General features: G+C 53.4%; 3 protein-coding genes across 3 annotated transcripts; 1 reads left to right on the top strand and 2 right to left on the bottom strand.

Moving 5' to 3' along the window:
• Window positions 1-2: 2 nt before the first annotated feature.
• On the bottom strand, window positions 3-1,886 carry COCSUDRAFT_4871 (WD40 repeat-like protein; the record flags this gene model as incomplete). The annotated part of the gene is made up of 5 exons (XM_005647725.1): window positions 3-263; window positions 583-826; window positions 1,118-1,215; window positions 1,489-1,611; window positions 1,815-1,886. Coding segments are annotated over 5 exons (798 nt in total), but the record flags the coding sequence as incomplete, so codon positions are not given.
• Window positions 1,887-4,323: 2,437 nt separating this feature from the next.
• On the bottom strand, window positions 4,324-10,829 carry COCSUDRAFT_63593 (alpha/beta-hydrolase; the record flags this gene model as incomplete). Its single annotated transcript, XM_005647724.1, has 15 exons — window positions 4,324-4,436; window positions 4,730-4,883; window positions 5,207-5,327; window positions 5,662-5,840; window positions 6,161-6,398; window positions 6,893-7,044; window positions 7,223-7,341; window positions 7,745-7,975; window positions 8,297-8,494; window positions 8,754-8,865; window positions 9,011-9,152; window positions 9,409-9,561; window positions 9,801-9,966; window positions 10,297-10,453; window positions 10,737-10,829. 15 exons carry the CDS (start codon window positions 10,827-10,829, stop codon window positions 4,324-4,326), a joined length of 2,328 nt encoding a protein of 775 aa, XP_005647781.1.
• A 1,904-nt stretch (window positions 10,830-12,733) lies between these two features.
• COCSUDRAFT_29203 (UVB-resistance 8) lies at window positions 12,734-17,471 on the top strand (the record flags this gene model as incomplete). The annotated part of the gene is made up of 8 exons (XM_005647723.1): window positions 12,734-12,824; window positions 13,093-13,279; window positions 13,473-13,701; window positions 13,978-14,118; window positions 14,844-14,977; window positions 15,190-15,316; window positions 15,621-15,811; window positions 16,216-17,471. 8 exons carry the CDS (start codon window positions 12,734-12,736, stop codon window positions 16,418-16,420), a joined length of 1,305 nt encoding a protein of 434 aa, XP_005647780.1. The 3' UTR covers window positions 16,421-17,471.
• Window positions 17,472-17,891: the final 420 nt, after the last annotated feature.

Raw genomic sequence — 17,891 nt, 5'->3', positions numbered from 1 at the left:
GCCACCGGCTTGGACCAGGCCCGGTGATACGCATACGCAGCACCCGACTCTGATCCGCAGGCGATGAGTTCGTCCTGTGCGCGCACTGACAGGCCCACAAAGTTTTTGTGGTTGGCGTGGCCGCGGTAGCACCGGAAGAGCGTCGGGGCCGCGCCCCCAGTGAGGCTCCAGAGCGCGAGGGAGCTGTCGACCGAGGCCGTCACCAGCCGGTCACGCCCCATGAAGCGCGCGAACGACACCGGCCGCCGGTGCCCCTCCAGCACCTGTGCAAGTAGGGGTGCCACATCAGCGAATGCCCATGACTTCATCTACAATATATACTGGCAGATCCTGGCTCCTTGAACCATGAGAAGGCCTCCCAGATGCAAAAAGCAAGTGTCCAGCGCGCAAACAAACTCAAGCTTGCCAAATGAACTTGGTGATCTCAATGAAGTCTGAAAAGAGCTCTGGGATGCAACGCGTACAGAGTATGCAACACGATTTGAAAGATACACTTATATGGCCAATGTTGCAGAAGAACCGTGACACAACTTTGAAACCGACAAAGCAAGACACAGCACAGCAGCGCAAAGGGTGACCCACCTGCAAGGGGGAGGAGGTATTTCGCAGGTCAAACACATATGCGCAGCAGTCGGCGCCGGCCAGCGCCAGGGCGTGCTCATCATCCGCGCAGAAGCTGACACCGCAGATAGCAGCGCGGCGCGGCAGCGTTATCACCCCGGACGCCTCAGCCAGACCTCGGCCGGCCCAGATGCGCGCGCTGCCGTCATCGGACGCCGACGCGCACAGGTGCGGCCGCAGTGTGGAGTGCGCCACACTCCACACCCTGAACAAAACAGCACCCGAAACATTATTACCTAGAACCTCAGAACCTCCAGCAGCCCTAGGCTGATTTTAATGCCCAGGGCTGCTGGAGTTGAAATATGACTTCCTTCCTTACCAGAAAATTGTGCATATGATAGAACTAAATAATCCTATATTGTCAAGACTGCATATGTGAAAAGCTGCGGGTCAGCATGCAAAGGGGATGGGAAAGCTTCGTGTCGCTATCCGGTACAGGACAAAGTTGTCAGAGGCAATGAAAGTTACTGATTGGCAATGGCTGCTAGTGCAATACCTGCGTCCGGCATGCTCGTCCACGTCAGCAATCAGGTGCCCTGAAGGGATGTGCACTTGCGCCACCACCCCATCATAGTCTCCCACAGTCAAAACGCCCTGTCACAGTCAACCAGAATCAGCTTGCCAGTCATGGAGTGCATCCCTCCACCAGAACATGTCCCTAACATCAAATCTGTAAATGTAGGCGACAACCAAAGATCTGCAAGGACGATTGAGAAAGGCATAGCTGAGTGCAACTTCCCAGCATAATAAGAAGGACGAGGCTTGCATTGCCATGGAATTCCTGTCCAGTCTTCATGCTTGCACTTCGAAGGAGGGTGCAGGCAACAGAAGAGCAGCAGATCAGTGTGCAGAAGCATGTGTATATACCTCGTCAAACGGGCTCCAGGCAACTGAGCTCATTTTGGACGGCAGGCGGTGGATGAAAGCAGCCGCAACTGGTTCCGGGTCATACTCGCCGTTTCGTATGCTGGCTAAGGGGTACACACGAATCTGCACAACAGCCACACACTTGTCAGGGATTTATAGCACACAACAATGTCACAGATATCAAAGGTCACAAAAACATCTACCCCTGCGATGGCAACTTAACTTCAGAGGCTAATGCACACCCTCCGATGCATTCTTCTCAGCACCACATGCCATCTCTACATAAAACAAAGGTCTTGCCAGCATCCACCCAAACAGCCACCCACCTGTTTGGCTACACCAGCGCTCGCCAGGAGGCTGCCATCAGGAGAGAACTCCACACTGCAGACAATGTCCGCATGCTGCTTTTTGTACTGGCAGCATGGCGGGCGCTCAAAGGCAGCCAGTTCCCTGAAGGAGGCCGCTATTGGATCTTCCTGCACTTCCCATTCAGAGCGCCACTGCCAGCTGGGCATCCCATCCCTGCAAGTGCAACATGCAGCCCATCAGCTCATTGCTACAACACAATAAAAGAAAATGCACCTGAGCTTTTTGAACAGCTCCTCAATTATTCATGCACGTTGTTTTTGAATTGACTGCAGACATGCAATGGCAGCTTCAAAGCCGAGAACTGAAACAGACAAGGTGATTCTTTGCTGCAGGTGCACCAGCAGGCCCACCTGACACAATCCAGGCCACTTAAGTCCCCACAGCTCCCATCCTCGCTGCTCGCAGACTGCAGTATGCAGCGCCTCTTTGAGAACTCCACAGGTTCTTGCAGCAGGTTTGAGGAGGAGGCATGGCTCTGACTTAAGTCTGCTCTCTCAACACTGATAAAATCGTCTGCACTTCCTGGCAGTTCCAGCTCTGCGCTGCTGTCCTCCCTGGCCCGTCGTTTTCTGCTTTCAAGCTCCCTATTGTCACCATCGTGGTGCATGCCTTGCCCAGACTGCGATGAGGCAAGAGAGCCACCCGAGACTGCAGTGGCCTCGATCACATGCTGTTCAAGATGCCCGTCCGTGCTGCCTGATTGTTGGGACGCCAACGTGTTTTGATGGCGCTCAACCGTGGCTGCGCTCCAGCTGCTGGCTCTGGAAAGGGCAGACTGGCCCAACAAGCTTGCTTCTTGCTTAAACTCTATGCTGGAGGTTGGCTGGCAAAGCGTGCAGCAGCTGCTATCACAGGTCGACCCAGGACTGCTCAATAGACGCGGGCGAGATGAGCTTGCGGTGTCGAGGGCCACCTGCGCCACGCAGGCTTCATATCTTACGAACACGATATGGCACAAGATATCACTCCAGGATGTGTAAGTTTGGGGTTGCCCCGGTCAAACGAGTCTTGGAGGCAGCCAGGGGTCCCCAAACAGCACCCATTGATAGTTCTGAGGCACATCGAGATGCGGATATGCTAATGCGCGGCAGTTGGCCAAGAACGCAACGTGCCCACGTCGTGGCCAAGCCCAGACCCCGATGAGCCGAACACAGCCCTGCTGCCCAGCTCGCGGCCTGCTCTCACCTCAGAAAGTTTGCAGGAGTCTTTGCAACGTTGCCTAGGCATCCCCTTGACGGGTTCCTCGCGCTCCCGTGATGCCTCAGCCTTGCCAAAGCCAGCAATGTAGCGCAGCTGGGCTGCCCCGCTCAGGCTGCCGACGTCCGCATGAGAGCCTGAGTACAACGTGGGGCAGGGCGGGCGGGGATCTTGGCCGTGGAAAAGCGGCAGGATGTCTGTTTCCTACCGAGTGACGTGCTCGCTCTCTCCGGGCCGGCAATCGATCACACCACAACAGCTGTTGTCGTGGCACTTCGTTTGCGTTTGAGAGATCTTTGATTCTGTGACGTCGCTAACCCCTACCGATGACATCACCGGCTGGCCACGGGGTTTTTTCAGCCTGGGTGCATGGTGGACTTGCCCGTGTTTGCCAAGACCAACACGGGCTTCAGATTAGAAGGGGGACAGAGTGCAATGCATAATCAGCAATGTGTGGACGGATATGACTCGCGGGCTCAAGCTCGGCCGAGCCTTGCATGGATGCCAACATGTTATACATGTAGATCTGATCTGATTTGCAATTTGCCCAGCCGCTAGCGCTGCCTGTGCTAACGATGAGTGCCGGCACTAACATGATGCCATCAGTACTGCAGTGGTCATTGGCAATGATGACTGATGACTGCTGGCAGCTTCATTACGTCTCCTGTACAATCACTCGCACTCTTGCCTGATTTATCTGCCGCTCATGAGGCTGTGCAATCCAAGTGCGCTCATAGCCCCTGAGGGGCCTCAGATCTGAGTCAGCACATCCTACTAGAACCTAGTAGGCTGCCCATGATGTTCCCCTAAATGGGAAGGATCAGCTGGCACGATCGGCCAGGGCATTACTGATCAGTCATGACTGGGATGCAAGGTATGTGACTGCACCTGCTCCAGATATTAAAGTATCTTGCCCCGCGGCGCCGGCGGCAGCCTTCAATTGCTATACAACTTCTCAATGTGGAAGAGTCGGCTATGGGTGCCGTCTTTGGCCTCTTTGCGGGGGTAAATACAACGATGGTGTCAAAGAATTGCGCCCTAGGACCCAAATGGGTAACACTGCTATACAACTAATGTACCTACCTAATTATACTTTAAATGCGCAGCAACATCAACATATTAACTCATGAGGAACGCTAGTTCCGCACGATTTGTGAATGAGCCCGGACTTGGCCGGCTGAGCACTCTGCCGGCACTAGCACGCAGCACATCCATTGGCATTCAGAGGCATGCATGCGTCATGCCCAGCAGCGCAGACACTGCAGCCCCTCAGTCGAGCTGCTCCGCTTTATCTTGGCCGGCTGTGGGGCCCACAGGGCTGCCGCCTTCCTTGGACCACTCATTGCTCCTGGCCTCCCGCTCTGGCGCGCTACCCTGAGCACCTGCATGAACAAGAAGAGCCCAGTTGTAAAATGAGCAGGTGTGTAGTGTGGTGGGAATATGGGCTGACCCAGCATCAATGCCAGGGGCCTAGCTGCTTTTGAGACTGTTGGAGTTCTGCTTCCATGGGAAGTGCAAAAGCATCCTTGCAGAGACGAATATAAAACGCAAATCACGGGGCTCGATTGAAAAGTGCATATTCAAACATTACCTATGCTGGAAGTGGGATCGCTGTGGTTTCTGAGTAAGGAAAGAAATGGCATGGTTCGGTTGAAAGTGCAGGTTCAAGATTTACCTGTGCTGCGCGAGGGATCGCCATCGGAGACGGGGCTGCCGTGCCGGGAAGAGGCGCGCGCATGCGCGACACGGCGCAGCACGGCTGTGAGGTAATCGGGCATGTGGTCGGCCATCATGCGCGGCGACACCAGAATACCCTCCTCCACCAGATCCTGCGCAGCCAGCAGTGAGACAGAGTTCAATACTGTACAATACTGCAATATGCCATCCCAAGGTAGCTTGTGCAATGGTGCAAACGTCCTTTCTTTGCACAAGGCGTTCAATAGAAAGGCAAGATCCCTGCAGACGCAGACCAAGCTGCACCAAGGTTGGGTGTATGCAAGGTGCAGTAGGCCCACTAAATGCTTCATGGGTGAGATTGCAACATCCGGAATTTGTCAATTAGAGCTCAAAGTGATTGCTAACAGGGAGAGATGACAAAAACAGAAGCCGAGTCTGTGCAAGTAAACAGCATCCTGTGAGACACAGTACGCACCTCTGCGGTGATCCAGACGGTGTCATAGGTCCTGCGCGACGCCTTCTCCTGCGCGGCAGTCTTCACGGGCCGCAGGAACATCAGCCGTCCGGGTGGCCGGAAGTTGCGTGCAATCTCATAGCTGCACAGCACAGCATACGAAAATTTTGCATGGAGCATTACACAGCCTGCTGGATGGCATTTCAGTGACATGGAGCTTGAGGATGCCAGCTCAAGCTTGGCATACACACTAAAGAATGGCAAGATTGGTGGTCATAAGTATAATAACCAAGCCTTGCAAGGGAAACACGAGCTATCTCAGAACAGAGTGAAGACAACACAGGGGACCCAGAAAGCTTTGGCCCTCCACAGAAGGCTCCGCAGCAACTGGGTAGAAGGTATAGGAGAAAAGGGGCATGCAGACAATTTTCAGCAATTTCTGGTGGTGTAATGGTGCAGTATGGAAACACACGCACCGGGCTCCAACGCTACTGGAGTGCTGGAGCATGGCGGACATGTGGGAGAGGATGGCGTTGGCCTCGGGCCGCGCGCTGGCCTCGCTCGTGAACAGCTCCTCGCGCGTCCACCGGTGTCCCATCAGCGACCGCAGCAGAAACTCCGTCTTGCTCTTCTTGCACCGCAGCCCCGCTATCACCTGCGCGCAGTATTACAACGCCTTTCAACTCTCTTGACCATTTCTATATCCTTAATCACAACAAGTTCAAAGAGGAATGCCGATAAATGTACTAGCAGCAATTGTGGCACCACAAGTGCATGGCACCCCTGCGTCTGGCACACCTGAATGGTTGCACTCGTGCTGCTCACCTGCTCCGTTGCACTGGGCATGCCATGGAGCACATGAGGGCACGGGGAATCCCATTAAGGCATGCCTGTTTGATCAAAACAAGGAGGAAAAGCAGCCGGCTCTGCCGCTCTAATGCGGCTTCGCGGCAGCTATCGGGCAGCCGCACGCACCATCTCGTCGCGCAGGCGCTCGAAGGAGGCGAGCGAGAGGCGGGGGACCCAGTCCTTGCCGATGACTACGCTGGTGACACAATCGGCAGCTGCATCGGCCAGCGCGCCGTCCACGAGGCCGCCGGGGGGCTCGAATGCCCAGCAGCGCGAGTTGGGGTAGAAGCTGCGGATGTAGAGCGCCACCAGAGCCGCCGCGCCGGCGCCCAGGCTGTGCCCCGTCAGCACTATCGACCAGTTCCTGCGCGCAACAGACTTGTTTTACCGTATGAAGCCTGTCTCTGTTTTGGTAAGAAATTCCGCTGCCGGATTGTTCAATTTTGCAGTTCTCCACACACCCCTTTTGGGGTGGCAGATGCTGAGGGCAGCGGTTGCCCATAACCAGCCTCCCTTAAGGTTTGACAGGAACAGGCACTTCATACATCATCTCTATCTCGACAGCCAAAATGAACCCTCTTGAGAGTTACCAAGGATTCTGAGCAGCAACGCAGAGGACTTTGCAGCATGTCTCCAAAGGCGCTGCAATTCCTATTTGAGGATATTGCCAAGTGCAGATCAAAATTCAGGAACGCATTGGGCAGTTGACATCTCATGTCAATTTTCAGTGCATTCCTGAACCTTAATTGGCGCTCGGCAACAGTTCAAGTTAGGAATTGCAGCACGCTGTGAACCTTCAAATGCATGCAGCTGTGGGTGCAGTGGAGGGCAGCTAAAGGAAGGAGGCAGCAGCCAGACCTGCAGTCGGGGGTGACCTTGTTGTTGGGCGGCAACGGCCGCCCCTCCATTAGAGCCGCGAGGACACCCTCCTTCACCAAATCCTCCACCACTCCCTTGGCCGCCCTGAGGATCCCAGCATGCGCGCTGGAGCGGGAATGCCTGTCGATGACCTGCAAGCAGCAGAACCTGTTGTGGCGGAAGACGAAGCAGCATACTGAGGGCCTCTCACAAAGTTGATGCGTGACAGGGTGGGCTTTGATTGGATGTGCGCATAGGGAGAACGTTGATGCCTTGTCAAGGCTAGCTTTCACTGCAACAAGGTCAGGGTATGTGCATTTGAAAGTGTACCTGTACTTCGGGTGGAGCAGCCCTGAATGATCGGTTTGGGGATGTGGCGTCGATGTCCCCCAGTCCGTCAGGATCCGCGCTGTCATTGTCCTCTGCACTGCTCGCCTTGTCTCCTCCCCCTGAGCGGCAAACTCTGTGTCAAAAACTGCGTTCTATCTGCTAAGGCTCCATGTTCACAAGGTGAACTTTCAAGCAAGCAGCAAACACATGTCACGTAATAACCAACCTTGCAAGTCACCCCTATCTCTGCAATACAATATCGCTGATCGGCACACCGCAAACCTTAAGAGCCGCCTTGATTTCAGCACAGCAACATGCAAAGGGCGTGGCCAGGCAACGGCAGCGCCAATTCTGCGCCACTGCCACTTGAACAGCAATGTCTATGAATAGTAAGAGCGTGCTTTATGGACACTGCAGCAAATTGTGTGGCACGACTTCATGATAGAGAGGCAGACCTTCCTGATATTTTGCAGCGTGGCCTATTACAAAAGAGGGGAGCCCCGTCAGAGGAGGAATGCTCACCTTCCTGGACCTTTCTGCGGCCCATGGATTGTAGCTTCCTGGACTCTTCCAGGAAGCCCGGGATGCCGCTGCGCACGGTCTCCAGCCGCTCTTTAGAGGAGTTGCGTGAGAATCTCTGCTGCCTGGGAGGACTGCTGCTGTGTGCTTCTGACCTGCTGCTGGTGCTGGCATGCAGGTGGGAGAACACCCGGCCGCCGCCCCCATTCTCCTTTGCTGAAGCGGGCTCAGAGCCTGGAACACATCAAGGACACACAATCAGACTCATTTTGCCGAGTACACCATAATCTGGAAGCCAGTGAGAAGAAGTGTACGATCAACGCTACGCAGCAAAACAAAGTAATCCCGGGGAAGGACGACTGGGTGACGTCAAGAAAACGGCAGGAGTTAGCTATACACAGTTCTGCAGGCTGACAAGTCCCTTGAGCGTTTGAGACAGGAGCATGCAGACAGCTGCGTGTTCCCTGAATGTGGCAGCAATGCGAATTAGGCTTCATCCTGACATGCCACAGTGCAGCAATAGGAGAGTGAGCATGCCTGCTCTATCCCGGTCACAATCGTGCGGTGTGTCTCCGCGGCTGAAGAAGCCGGTGCCCTGGCTGCTGCCGACGAGGCCGCCGGGATCGTGCGCGCTTGAGAAGGGGCCAGTGTGCGAGGTGGCGGCCGTGCTCAGCCAGTCGTCCATTTCGGCCGGCTCACACATGAAGTCCGTAATCAAGTCTTCCATGCTAAGCGTGCCTCGGATGGCGATCACTGCGTGCAGTGCATGCCAAAAGCTAACCTCTTGAGACAATGCCCTTGCAAGCCCTCAATGGCGGTTGATTTGTGCAGCACAAGAAATCAATCTCGACCTTTGAGCTGAGGTTCGATCAAAAACTACTTACACCTTGACAAAGGCTACACGATATCCCTGCTCAAACTGGTATTTTACTTACTGCAGTGCAGATTTGAGTGGATTCAGATGTGTATGTATGGGACTCTATGGCCACCGTTGGGCATTCTGAGCCCCTACCGACTGATTTGGTGGCGTGGTCAAGGGCGATGAAGTAGGGCAGGCAGGACTGCGCGATGACATCCGTGTCAAAGCGCACAAAGACAATGTCCTCCTCCTTGATGTTGGTGATCTGCACATGCGCACACACCTTCAGTCTCATGCATGCACTGACCCGAGAAAAACACATCCAAGAATTCGAGCAAGGAGAGATGATCGTAGCAGTAGTCAGGGGTGAAGGGGCTGTGCGCCAGTGAGAGGTGGAAGAAGGGGGAAACCTGCAGGATGGCTTCATGGTTCATGTAATTGGCGACCTTCAAGGTGGGCATCCAGCGCCCGGCAGCAAAGGCTTCCTGGTAGCGCCGGATGGGGCCGAAACAGAAGCCGCACCCTCGCCCACAGCACAGCTCGCACCAGCCTCTGTCACACCAGCTCAAATAAATCAAAATGCTGATCAGTTCACATAAGAATATTTCTGTCAGCACGAGACTCTGTTAGAGTTTCAGAAGGTCTGGGCTGCTTGCTCAGACCGCCATAAGGCCTTCAGAGCAGTCTGACCGTAACTTTCATGTAGATACCACGGTGGCATGGGCAGACAACCTCTTCCGACAGTCTGAGAGAGCCAGATGATGCAAGACTAGCAAAGCAATATGCTTGACTGATCAGAAGGGCGCACTTAAATTGGGGCTTGCTCCAAATGTACAGCATGTAGCCATAGGCAGCAAATGCATATTTAGAGAAGTATGCAGCCTCCTCAATATCCTCGTCAGACACTGCATCCCTTGCAGAGCACTGCATGCCCGCCGCCTGCTTTGCTGTCAAATCCGGCCTGCACGCACAATCCTCAAAACTCCATGCATGATATGGCCCCCCAAAGACATGCAACAAGGATTTTACATGTTATTCTGCCTCAAGTGCATGTTCCGCCCCAGGGAAGATGGAGTAGGTGCAGGGATGTGGGCAGTTAAGAGCTTATCTTTGTAATACTGCAGGCAAGAAATACAAGCACACAATCCGGTTAATAACACGTTTCACCGCATCTCAATCCCCATGTAACACTTATCTCACCGCATTTCAATGCCCATGCCACTGGGGGTGACAAGGGGCTGGATGCCGCTGCCAGCCTCGACATCATAGGGCGCCATGTCTAGCCAGCCCTCTGCCAGCATCATGTCAGCGCTGCTGGCGCTGTGCAGCGACGCCGCTCGGCTGGCAGGTATTAGCATCTGGGCCGCTGCAAGAATGCAGAAGAAGGACCTCAACACCCTTAAAAGATTGTATCTCATTAGGGGCCAGAGGGAAGCTCCGCACTGGATCAAGTGAAGAGCGTAACTTGGACATTCGTCAGTGTATTTTGATCCCAAGCTCAGCTATTGCAATCAAGGCCTGTACAAACCTAATCAAAAAGATCATGAACTCGCTGAAGGTGCTGCCAGCAGGTGCCCTGCTCTTCCTTTACGTGTTCACATAGGAAGCCAGGAAAGTCACCCAGATGCAGAATGTAAGAAAATAATAACAATATGGATACGATATGATAGCCATATTGTACTGCAAACAGCCGTACCATCTCTGCTGGGTGAGTGCCGTGCAGGCATCTCAGGCACACCACCGGCGGCTGCTATCAGTTCAACCTTGGATCTCCTCCTGCAGGTCTGCGCCACGCCGGCCAGCAGGAAGGTTGCAATGAGGTCTGAGGGCGCCCAGTCCACGCAGCCAAACAGCTGCACACGGCAGCGCATTATGCCTTGTTACGCATTATGCATAATCTTCTGTGGGAGATATGAGAAATCCTGCGCCAGCCTGGCAATAGGAGAAACAAGAAGGAATAGCGACTGGTAATTCAACAGGAGAATCAGGTCACCAAGGACCGTCCTCATGCAAAGAAACAGCGACCTTGCAGTTCATGCGACAGCCATTGATCCAATTGAAATGGGTCCCTTGCTTGGGAGACATCTCATGGTTGATGAATGCTAGGGGCACAGGCCAGCTGTTTCATGATAGTACCTGTGAGAAGAGCTGGCCCATGCGGGCGTAGGGCGGTGGTTCCCCACTCTCCTTCTCGGTGGCGCGACAGCAGTGGCAGCACAAGACCACCATCAAGCACTGACACCTCCTCTCCCTTCAAATCACAATTTCGTTGGTCAGCACTACAAATTCACTGGCCACATTGCTCAGCGAAGGGACAGATTGTATCTTACTGTCCACAGTCTGGAGTCCAGACGGAGCTGAAAAGCAATGAATTGAAATTGCGCAAGATGCCTGACAGTAGGGAGGTACCCCACCAGCTCTTCTGGCTCCTGTAGTCTGGGAAAGTGTTGAAGACCAACACAGCGAGCAATAGCAGGAGGCCTATCAGCGCCCATGTTGTCCACACAAGCGCCTGCACTCCACAGCATAACTTTATTGAATGCATGGTGCAGAAAGCCAGAGACTGTGCACCCATGTCAATTCAAAATTCGAGGGAGGTTGCAAAAGACACTGTATGATCTTGCGAATATGCCGTACCCTTCCTATGTTCTGAGGGGTCCAGAACCTCCCCATATGACGATCACAGCGCTCCCGAGGCTGCTCCACAAGCCATGTCCCATACCCTGCGTGCGCACAAATTATTCAACTCTTCAGACTCAGCCTCGTCCACATGGGCAGTCGGGCGTCAACTGATGGTCTCCTCGATAGGAACTACTTGCCATGATTGAGCACTTGCGTGCTGAGCATGAGGGGCAGGGCAATGTACGGTAGACAGGGGATCACCGTTGAAGGCAATTTCAGCAATCAGCACCAGTGAGAGCGCGTAGAGCAGGTAAGGTACCCTCGCCCGCTTCCTTGTTTCGAAAATAGAACCTGGAAGCAACATGACGCTCTCTCGGCATTATTCGGCAAGTATTGGATTATTGGTTCTACAGTCATTACACTAGAGATGGAGCACATTTTCCACAAGAGATGGAGCACATTTTCCACGAGGCCTGGACACAGTGGAATATAACTGCATGACAGTGTGCTACCTTTCAGCCCCTCATAAATAGTCCAGCAGCCCAGGAAGAAGAACACAGTGAAGGTACTGAAGAGAGCTGTTAGCACGATCTGATACGCTGCTTCTTTATAGCACTCTTCTTTGTGGCTGTCGATGACAATCCAGCAGACTAACAGTGCTATTGCCCAGGCGCCTTGGAGAAGCACTGGGACGAACAAAAGGATTGGGCAGTCATCCGTGGCGAAACTCCATCGCCTCCCGAGCATGCGCACAGCGGGCATGACTCCTTTGAGGCGGACCCAGATTAATTGTTGGGACCCTTGCAAGCTTCATGTGGACAACAGCATTCCGCGAAATGACTGCCACTGTAAATCAGCATTAAATTCAGTTTCAGCTCAAATCAACCTGATTGAGCATTGGAGCGTGACATCACGGCTTCACTGATAGTTGCTTTTCTTGGACATCCAAATAATATGCTCAAAAGCGAATTGTTTGTCCTGCACTCTCAGTCGGATACTTATTCTTTGCTAGCTCAAATTACCTGTCTGCACACATGTGCCAAAGAATTCTCTACCCGCTGGCTTGAATTGCGCTCGATCAAACTTCGGTCGCAGGAATCAGGGCTTTGGGGAAATATCGTCTACATTGGATCATTAGACCCCCTAGCTAGGGGTCCACCCTAAAGCTGTATCATTTTAGGCCAGCGGGACAATTGGTCGTGCCCTTCATCTTGCATCCTGCCACAACTCATCACACACAGGCAGACTGTGTCCATATTACCTTATGGCAGCAAGGGGGTATCAGGCGTGATTTGACTGGTCATGTATTGTGCTCACTGTGGGGATAAGGGATTCGTCCTGGCTCTTTGCCCGATATTTGGTTAGAACAGGCGATCTAGGGCCTCTGTACTCCATAATTGCGTCGGCATGCTTCTGTTGAACATGCTGCCGGCAACTTGAGCACATTCAAGAGCCCAAGAACTCGATAGCACATATTTTGATGCATCGGGAACTCCAGTCACGTTGAAAGCATGGGAGAGGCAACCACATTTAGAAGCGCAGTTTCCGATCTTCGAGTCACTTCAGTCAGCTGCGGCAGCTCGCATTCTTTGGCTCTGCTGAGTAAGTCCCTCCTGCATAGGTTTTGGAAAATGCAAGTGCGAGAGAACGTCTGATTGCACACCAATTTCTAGGCAATCTTCAAATGAGGATTTTCCGTCGCCATCCTGGAGCGACTGGATGAGATGTGTGTCTGCCCTTGAGTGGGTCTTGAAGCACTTTTGAGTCATGATCTTGGCTTCTAGTTAACAGTTCCTCTAGTCCCATCGTCACCATCGCCAAGAATTTGTACTTAAATGCTGTAATCAAGCAATTCTCATCTCTTGTACAGGCAACGGGATTGCTTTGTCTTGGGGCCGAGGAGAGGATGGTCAGCTGGGCCATGGCGATGCAGAGGAGAGGAAGAAGCCGCGAGCAATATTTCATCTCATGCAAGCCAGCTGCTCAGCGGTCTGCAGTGGAGCAGAGTACTCTGTGGCCCTCTCACAGCCCAGAAATGAAGTCTACAGCTGGGGCTGGTGAGCAGATGCCCTCCCAAGCCTTTTCTTGAAGCCTCTCAAGTCTCTTTCATGTCCATAGTAGCGCCAGTACATGCAGATGCCGATGCTTGCAGCAGTGTGTCCTGACCTGTGCACACATACACAGAATACACAATATCTCCTGCAATTGAGGAGAGTGTATGATAGTAAGAGCGTGTCCTTCTCTCTGCAGGGGAGACTTTGGCCGTCTGGGGCACGGCGACTGCAACGATGTCTTCATCCCTCAGCCCATCAGGGCCCTGGCGGGCCGCAACATTGTGAAGGTGGCCTGCGGCGACACGCACACACTGGCAGTGACGGACACAGGCGAACTGTTCTCCTTTGGCCGCAACCAGAATGGGCAGCTTGGCCTGGGCACCACCAGCGATGCAATCCTCCCACAGCCTGTGGAGTCCCTGCGGGTACTTCCTAGCTCCTCCCACCTTCATGCTCCCACAATATTTCCCATGCTATCATCGTCTTGCAAGCAATGCATATACTTCCATGCTATCCTGTGAGTTACTTTTACTTACCTAGCAAACATGTGTCGTTTTGTCAGTGCTGCACAAGCCTCTGCATTCATTTGTACTGCCCACGAATCTGTTTGTTTTGCGGATAAGTAGTTGCCTCACATTGGATAACTTGTTGGAAATTGGATGTTTGCATGCATACCATGGCACATTATGACATTTGGGCAGGGGCAAGAGGTCACCTCGATAGCCTGTGGCGGCGAGCACTCGCTGGCAGCCACAAGCGCCGGTGATGTCTTCGCATGGGGTTGGGGCCGATACGGCAACCTGGGAGTCGGGCCGCCCGAGGACCGCCACCTGCCCTCCCAGGTTCAATTCCCGCCCTCCACGCCCCCACTTTTTTCTCTTTCCCGCGCTCCCCCACGCGTGCTCTCTGCTTGCGCGCACAGGGGCTGAAGGTGCGTGACATGTCTTGCGGTGCGGAGCACTCGATGGCCCTGGCCGGCAACGGCGCTGTGTACTGCTGGGGCTGGGGCGCATATGGCAACCTGGGGGACGGCCAGCGAGTGGACCGCCTCGCCCCAGTCAAAGTAGGTCGCGCGTGGGGGGATTACGCTATGGGGAATAACCTTTCTGGGGGTGTTAAGATTGGATTGGAGTAACTGGAATGTTGTGGGTGTGTTCTCGTCTGCAGCAATACTGCAAGATGGTTTGTGCTGGGCACCCTTAAATAGGGAAGTGCCATTGTCAGCTTGCCCATGTTGGGGGACTGACCGGCTGAGGGATTTGAAGTGTCATGATCCATGACTTGGCATGTTTATGTGTGGCGCCACTTTTGTGATGCATGCAAAAGACTCGGTGTATCCGGCGCAGCGTTGCACAGTACAAGTTATGCTCAACAGCACTCTTTTGTCCATGTTACTGTGTCTTCTGGCTGTGACAAGCTGTCTACAACAGATTGGCAAGATGACAATTGCAGCTTATCAGTCGGATTACGGACATGCCGACTTGGGATATGCCGACTTGCTTGTTCTGGGTGTTACTGCAAGACTGCTTCCTGCTGCCTCTCTTACTGTGGGTTGTCCTGAGCGCAGGTGCATGGCCTTGAGGGGGTCAAGGTGACCTCAGTGGCGTGCGGGTGGCGGCACAGCATTGCAGCGGACGAGACAGGCGCAGTGTACACATTCGGCTGGTCAAAGTATGGGCAGCTGGGGCATGGCGATTGCATGTGAGTCTGCCTGCTTGCTCATGCCTACCACATTAGCAGGGCCGCCTTGAGAAAGTGAGATGCAACCATAAGCACATCCGGCTGCGGGCCTTCTGTCTGGTCTGGAAGCAAAATCTGTCAGCCAAATGTCATGTAATGCCTCTGCAAGGCAGATGGATTTATTTGAGCGTAAGCAGTACATGATGTGTCAGTTCTTTGCTTGTGCTATGCAGCGATCAACTGGTGCCGAAGGCTGTGGAGTCGCTGAAGGACAGCAGGATTGTCCTCATTGCTGGTGGCTGGCGGCACACATCCGCAGCGGATGACAGCGGCAAACTATATTCCTGGGGCTGGAACAAGGTTAGGAAGCTACTCCTCACAGCATGCCTCTTTGATCTCCCTGCATTTTCGTCGTTGCAACACACCGGTAGATGACAGCAATGCAGTCCTTTGCCACATCTATGCGCTGCTCTTCCTGGCTGCAAAAATGTTATAGTGTGGAGGTGAGCCTTCATGATCTGCAGCGCTCCGCACTGCTACATGTGTGCAGCCAGCATGCTAGCACAAGTATTGGACATGCTTGCGCTCCTAGACACCGTGAGGGCAAAGCATGCAATGTTCCCCGCATGTGCAAATTCCTGAGGTGTTTCTGGGCTGCGCGCAGTTCGGGCAGCTTGGGATCGGCTCCAACACGGACAGCAATGCGCCGGTGCCGGTGCAAGGCTTAAACACATCGCCGGTGAAGCTGCTGTCATGCGGATGGCGCCACACTTTCGCGGTCACCGAGGCCGGAGATGTCTTCAGCTGGGGCCGCGGCGTCAACGGGCAGCTGGGCCACAATGAGCCCAAGGACACGTGAGCGCCCTTTTCTATTGGTTCCTTAGTGCTGAATCTCTATTCATCTCTTCATTGATGTTCATTCTGCGTTTTTGTGGAAAACTGAAAGGGGATGGCGGGGTCTGGACTGTCCTGCACTGCTTGCTCTTTCGACCCTGCATGCGCAGGAGAGCAATGCTTGTGCCTTCTGAAGGGCTGGCGGAGCAGACAGTACAGGACTGTCCAGATGTCCCTTTGCAGATGACAATGCAGTTGTCCGCCGAAACCTCGTTACCTATGAAATACAAGTTGTGGCTTACTTGCGGCGTCAGTGATGTGCATGCAAGCTCTGGGTTGGCTGACCCATGCATGCGACCTGTTCAGCGAGACTAGACTCATATGCACTTGTGCCATTTGCTGAAGTCGCGAGGCATGCGGTGCAGGAACGCCCCGGTACGGCTGGCGGAGCTGAGCATGGGCAGCATCAAATTGGAGGATCTTGGCGTCAGCGCATCACCCCTGACCACCTACGTGCCCCCGGCTGACCGCTATGCAGTTGTCCCGGATCACTCCGATGCGGCGCCGGAAAACAGCCACGGCATCGGCACAGTCCCTGAAATGCCTGCCGCCAAAAAGGCCCGGTCTTGAGCGCGTGCGCGCGCGCGGGCACGGAATTCTAGAGAATGTCGTTCTTCATCGCTGTTCAATCTGGACTGCTTGAGCTGTAGCAGCTGATGCAGCGTGAGAGCGTGGATTGTGTGATCACCTTATCGGGATGTCTGAATGTCCAGATTGCTTTGGAGCTTGTTCTTCTAAGTCTTGCCAGAGCAGCAGATGGGAAGGTTCTGGTGTCTGATCTGCATGGGAGAATTGAGCAGGTCATGCATGCCCTAGTCCTCAAGAGTGTGCCCCATGCAAAGGGGCAGATTGTTTCCACAAGTATGTGAGAGGTTCAACATACAAGCGTAGGCCCTGCGTACTCCGTAGTAGTGTCCAGGCGTTTTTGAGAGTTCAGTATAATGCGCACGGCCAGGAATACCGGCGGCTTTCATGTATTGCAGCATGTATCACTCAGCTTCTGCCATCCAAACTTCAAGGACTTGGTACTCGGTATGCAGAGCTGGAGAAGCAAAGGAGCATCAAGAAAGAGGGGTGAGGCCATGAATTTTATTTTCTTTGGTAGGGTCTCCTGCAATTATAGAAAGGCACACCTCCCCAATGAGAGTGATTGTTGCGAGAGGAGGCTACATTTGGTGATGCAGCCTGAGTGAATTCGGGAGTTGGGTTGGTAATTCTTCCGAAGGCAGTATTGTAAAAGCCGGGTTTTGCCTGTGGCATGCCCGCGAATATTGCTATGGCATAGAACTATTGCATTGCATGCAGGTCCTGGCCTTGGATGAGAGCTGCAGACCAGCTTCTCTGATGTGCTGTACTAGAAAAATTCTGCATTGTTGCAGGAGAAAATCTGGCGAAGGCAGTGGAAGATTTGATAGTTCAAGTCAAGGGGATTGTGCGATTGCAGCAAATAGTCAAACATGACCGTGCAAAGGCAAGATGGAGAGATCTGAAGTGATTGACTTGCTTGATGTCCGATGCTGTGATTGTATTGTCTTTCGAATATATCTCTACAAACGGGACAACAGAAGGAAGTGTGCGCCTGTCCTGAACTCCAAACATTAGGAATTCACCCTTCTAATTCCTAATCGAAGTAGTCGTGCCATCATGGCTGCAGCTGCTTAAGGCTGGAAGCACATACACTCAAATCAGGATCCTAACCCGAGCATTCCCATACAATGACCATCCAATAGAATTGAAAGCCGCACACTTGGTCCTGTCCTGCATCTTGGGAAAACCTCAAGCTGATAGAATGTGCAGCACGTGCCGCAAGGTTGTACAACTTGTCATGTCTATCCCTGGACTGCCATAAGCTGCCAACACGTGGCAGAAGGCCTCAGCAGAAGCTGCTGAACAGTACTTGTTGAATGAAATGAAATTGCCAGCAGCGCCAGTACATCTAGCATCCCTAGAATGCCACCAATGAGTAATCAAATCTGACGTGAGGTGCATGACTCAGCTCTGCTGCTGCATGACTCATGATGAGAGAATAGCGTCCATGAGA

This window comes from Coccomyxa subellipsoidea (assembly GCF_000258705.1).
Source record: "Coccomyxa subellipsoidea C-169, whole genome shotgun sequence".
NCBI lineage: Eukaryota > Viridiplantae > Chlorophyta > Trebouxiophyceae > Coccomyxaceae > Coccomyxa > Coccomyxa subellipsoidea.
The sequence above is the reverse complement of the archived record's forward strand: the minus strand, read 5'-3'. Positions and strand labels throughout refer to the sequence as shown.